This window comes from Kryptolebias marmoratus, linkage group LG24 (genome assembly GCF_001649575.2).
Source record: "Kryptolebias marmoratus isolate JLee-2015 linkage group LG24, ASM164957v2, whole genome shotgun sequence".
NCBI classification, from domain to species: domain Eukaryota; kingdom Metazoa; phylum Chordata; class Actinopteri; order Cyprinodontiformes; family Rivulidae; genus Kryptolebias; species Kryptolebias marmoratus.
Window position 1 is genome coordinate 9,944,903 of NC_051453.1, and position 5,053 is coordinate 9,949,955.

Below are 5,053 nucleotides of genomic sequence, written 5' to 3' on the forward strand. Positions count from 1 at the left end.
TGGCAGGCTTTAGCGTCACACTTCCTTCGACGAATCACAGCCGCTGTTGTTGGGCTGAAAGATGGTGGGCATGAGCCTCCTCAGGTCTGCTGCTGCTTTTGCAGCCAGACTGAGTCCACTAAAAACTGGAAATAACGCGGCGAATTTGCTCACTCGAGCCATCCCACGAACGGGAAAAGGTGAGGGACTCTCAGTGGGATTAAATCGCTCGGGGTTTATTATCTAAAAGGGCCTGCCTTCATGTGTGACCTTGCGCTGCGATCTGCTAGCTTGCTAACAGCAGCTAGCTGCTAACATTTGTCCTGCTATCAACAAAAAGTAAACAAAACTAACTTTAAGCTAGTTGATTTTGGACACAGTTGCATTAATTTATTTATTATATTTGAATAAGTATTCCCCAGTTTATCTCTAAAATCTAATTATTTCTCCTGAAAAAAATATGGTCATGAAGACATAAATGGCCACAATAATATTTTCAGCATATCACTGTTAACCCAGCTAAATTCTAAGAGATGCATCATAGATATTATACAGTTTGTAATATTCTATTGTATTTTAACCATATAATCTATTCTTATACTCCTGGATTACTTTGACTTGTAAACCTGTGTGGTCTTTGACGGAGTGGTACAATCTTGGGTTAAATTACTGATTTATACCTGTTTTTTTATTTTGACGACATGCTAAGAAGTAACATGAAAATTGTTTAAAGCCTAAGCTTTTAACAAAATATTGTTGGATGCTTTATCTCTGTAGACAGCAAGATGTATTTCTTAACACTGTGTAGATAATCAGAGAAATATTTCATGTAATGGAGCATTTCAAACAGTGACATTATCTTTAAATTAAAAAAATACTTTAAAATTGTATGAGCAGCTACCCTGTGCAGACCCAGGACATCCATATTTCAGTATAAAGCATAATGTAAATGGTGCACACGCCCATGTGTTTGTTTGTTTTTCAGTTGCTGTTCGTTGGGGTCATGGAAAGAAAATGTTTTTCATCCAACCTACTAAGTTCTATGACAGGAGATTTATTCGCTTATTGGTGAGTAGAGTAACACCATTTCATTCACGAACCATGTGTGTCAGCAACAGAGGCAGGAAAGTGGAATTATATATCCTTTCAGGCTGCTCTGGAGAGAGAAAGAAAAATCCTGGAATGTAGGATTTCTGTTTTCCATGGTGTGTTTCTGTTACAAATCAGACTGTTGGAATCGATCAAATGCTTTTGTATTGAAATATATATGTGTGTGTTATCTCTTATTATGCAGGGTATTTGTATATGCCAGTGTGTAAATTCAATAATTAACTTAGCTGTACAATACAGACTTGATTGATTTGATTTGATGGATACTTTGTTGATCCTTTGCATGAACGGCTGCAGCAATTCTGTCACACGCAGACAACAGCAACCAAAGAAAACGGGCAAAAAAAATCTTTGATTCACAGATGTGCAATAAAATGAATTGGATTACATACATGACATATCACTAGTAGACGGAAATTTTTAGTATTTAGAATCACTTTAAGTTTATAGTTTTAGAAATCCAAGCGTTAAAATAAAATGTTGTAAAACAGCAGTTCATTTTGCCAAAAAGCATTATTTTGCTGACATGGGAGGGCGTTGGTCATACCTCCAACTCTGGATGTGACTGAATATTTTTAGCATTTTTTTTTCTATGTTATTTTTTCTTGCAGATATATTACATGCTGCTGACTGGAGTTCCAATGGCTGTATTTATCACAGGCGTGAATATCTTCATTGGTGAGCAAACGTGTTTTAATGTTTTTCTGGTATCTTTTTGTGGTTACCATTTGAGATGTGATTTTAATACACAAATAAATAAAATAATAAACAAGTATTGATAAGTTTTATTGTGTTATGTAGGTGATGCAGAGCTTGTTGAAATTCCCGAAGGCTATGAACCTGAGCACTGGGAGTACTACAAGGTGTGCAGCTTTTCTATCATTTAGTTTTTATGTGGTTCTTTATATCTCTGTTCTGATACCTGGATAGCCTCAAGCTTTCACTATATTTCAAACTGGAAATCTCAGTATGTTTAAAATATAACCAATGTCTCTTTGTTTGACAGTGCCAACTGATAAAACATCTGTACTTTATCCTTTTGATGACACATTATACAAGCTTCTATGTTCAATTTTCAGCCCTCACATTTTAAAGTGGTTTTCCTACAAAGAGCAAAGGCAACAAAAGAATTTTCTTGACCGGTCTTTTTAGGTTTATTTGTCTGTAAAATTCATGAAATTTTTTCTGAGGTATTATTGTTCATCAGCAGATGATTGTTTTGTGCAAAGTTATTTTGTAAATAAAAAGTACTCTAATTTACTAAAATGATCTAAATTCAGAAATACCACTGGTATTAGTAGTGACTTATCTTTCATAATAAAAGGACCCTTTAAAGTAATCAACTGAGTATTTCAACTTTTTATTGCAGCACCCCATCACCAGGTGGATGACTCGGTACTTGTATGATTCCCCTGTGAAGGACTATGAGAAGATGATGGCTGCGGTGCAAATGGAACAGGAAAAGGCAGAAATGAGGTGAGTGACATGCTTCTGCTTCTAAGACATCTTCTATTAATAATGGATGGGACCAAGGGTTTAAACCTCCTCCTCCTCAACTTAACTTTCATCCGGAAAAAGTTTAAAAAGTACCAGCAGAACCAGCTAAAGCAGTAAAAAGAACCTTGCATTTACTGTAGCTAAAGTGAACAAAGACAAATAGAAAGGGCAAATATACAAAATAAATGTAACATGGCAAAAATACACATAAACAAAAAAAAATCCTTAAAAATGGGAGAGCTGCTGATCTGGACTGTCACCACCTGACGCCATCACTCTGTTTAAAAAAACACTGCAAGTATCATCCACAACGTCAGCGAGGGAGTGGAAAGCAACGTACTTCCCAATATTTTATTTCAGATTAATTTTTTCAAACATATCTGGCTTTACAACTTGGTATTGTTTTTTGAACTCTTGTTTTACAATCACTTCCTGCTTGTCGTCAACAGACTGAAACAAATGGAGGTGCGTAAACATATGAGACACGGCGGAGACGGCCCCTGGTTCCAGGTGTCGACCCTCGACAAGGAGCTCATCAAAAGCGGCCACATGTCGAGACCTGACGATTAATACAGTTGCCATCAATCTTACTGTTTGTAAATCTTTTCCTTCTTACCAAAATAAAGTATCTATGTAGTCTGATATGTAGTCGTTGGGTGTTTTTACTGGTTTCAAACACATACAAGTGTGATTTGTAATCTTCTTTTGTGCCAGTTCTGAAAGTCTGCCAGTGGAATAAACCTGAAATATCTCTCTGTCTCTCATACACACACACCATTTGCTTCTGAATTGTGATTAAAATTATTTTAAAAAGAACTAATGAAACTGGCTTTGACAAAATGGATGGTTCCCTTAACTTAATATTTTGTTGCTCAACCCTTTGAGTCAGTCACTACGATCAGGTGGTTTGTGTAACTCTGAGCCTTCTGCACCTGTCCTCAGGTGTTTTGCTTCACTCCTCATGAACAAACTGCTCCAGCTGTCTCAGGTTTGAAGGGTCGCTGCTTCATGTTTCAGCTCCTTCCACAGATGTTCAACAGGATTTAGATCACTTCAGAACAGTCCAGTGTTTTATTCTGAGCCGTTCCTGGGTGTTTTTAGCTGTGAGTTTCGGTTCTTTATCCCGTTGGAGGACCCGTGACCTGCGACCTGAGACCAAGCTCTCTGACACTAGGCAGCAGATGTCACTCCAGAAGGCCTTGATAGTCTTGGGATTTCATCATACCCTGAACAGATTCAAGACACCCTGTTCCAGACGCAGCAAAGCAGCCCCAGAATAGAACCAAGCCCCCTCCATGTTTCACTGAAGGTACAGGGTTATTTTCTTTATATAACATATTGCCAAAAAAACTCCAGTTTTGTCTCATCTGTCCAAAAAACGTTCTGCCAGAAGCTTTGTGGCTTGTTAGTGTCCATTTTGGCAAATTCCAGTCTTGTTTTTTTTCCTTCTATGATTTGCTTTCAGCGGTGTCCTCCTCAGTTATCTTCCTTTAAGTCCACTTTGGCTCAAAACATCGACTGATGGTGCAATCTGAAACTGATGAACCTTGACCTTGGAGTTCACCTCTTATCTGTATGGAAGTTTTTCTATTATCCGTCTTTTCACTCAAAGTTTCCTCTTGCAGCCATGTCCAAGGAGTTTAAACATCTGAATAATCTGTGCAGCTGTAGTCACAGGAGCATCCAGCTGCTTGGAGATGGTCCTCTAGCCTTTACCTTTAACATGCGGCTTAATGATTTTCTTCCTAAGCTGCTGAGACAACTCTGTCCTCAGCTTTCTGTAGTCCACGTTCAATGTGGTGCACACTATGATACTAAACAGCCCTGTGACTACTTTCCCCGCTTTAAACAGGAAGACTGACTGATTACAGGACACGCCTTTCATTATCATGTCCCTATTTCCTTACAATTTGTTTAATTTCTCTAGGTATCGTGTTCTTTAAGCTGAAAATTGAGCTCCATCTCATCTAATTTAGAATAAATTTAACAAAGTATTTTTTCACCCTGAATATTGTGTTTTTACTTGTACAAAAAAGAAAAACATTTGCAATTGTTACAGTTATAATAACACTTTGATGGATGATGTGGTCCTAGAAAGCAGATACAGGATATGATGCAGAACCAGCCCAAAGCTGTGTCAATATTTATTTATTTTTTCGGCTACACTAAAATACACACGGTTTTACTGTTTTTCAACACAGAGTCAAGCTTCTAAATGTTTCTTTAATAAGCTGTATGTTCCTGTTTGCAGCAGGAGGGGGGGACACTGTAGTAAAGAGTCTGGGTGTCTCTCTGAATCATCGGAGGTGGGAGGGAGCGGAGCGCGCAGCCAAACAGCGGCGGGGAAATTTCTGCGCAGGTCCACGTTTTTTCAGTGAGGAGGAAAAAAAAAAAAATCAACAACAAAAGAGCTCAACCTCTGCGCCCTCGACGCCCTCCTCCGCCCCCCTCGATCTGCGCGCCCCTC

At 38.4% G+C, this 5,053-nt stretch overlaps 1 protein-coding gene across 1 annotated transcript; it reads left to right on the forward strand.

Annotated features, from left to right (window-relative positions):
- Positions 1-61: 61 nt before the first annotated feature.
- ndufb5 (NADH:ubiquinone oxidoreductase subunit B5) lies at positions 62-3,230 on the forward strand. Its single transcript, XM_017407087.3, has 6 exons — positions 62-179; positions 965-1,047; positions 1,701-1,767; positions 1,891-1,952; positions 2,459-2,565; positions 3,036-3,230. Exons 1-6 carry the CDS (start codon positions 62-64, stop codon positions 3,154-3,156), a joined length of 558 nt encoding a protein of 185 aa, XP_017262576.1. The 3' UTR covers positions 3,157-3,230.
- The last annotated feature ends 1,823 nt before the right edge of the window (positions 3,231-5,053 follow it).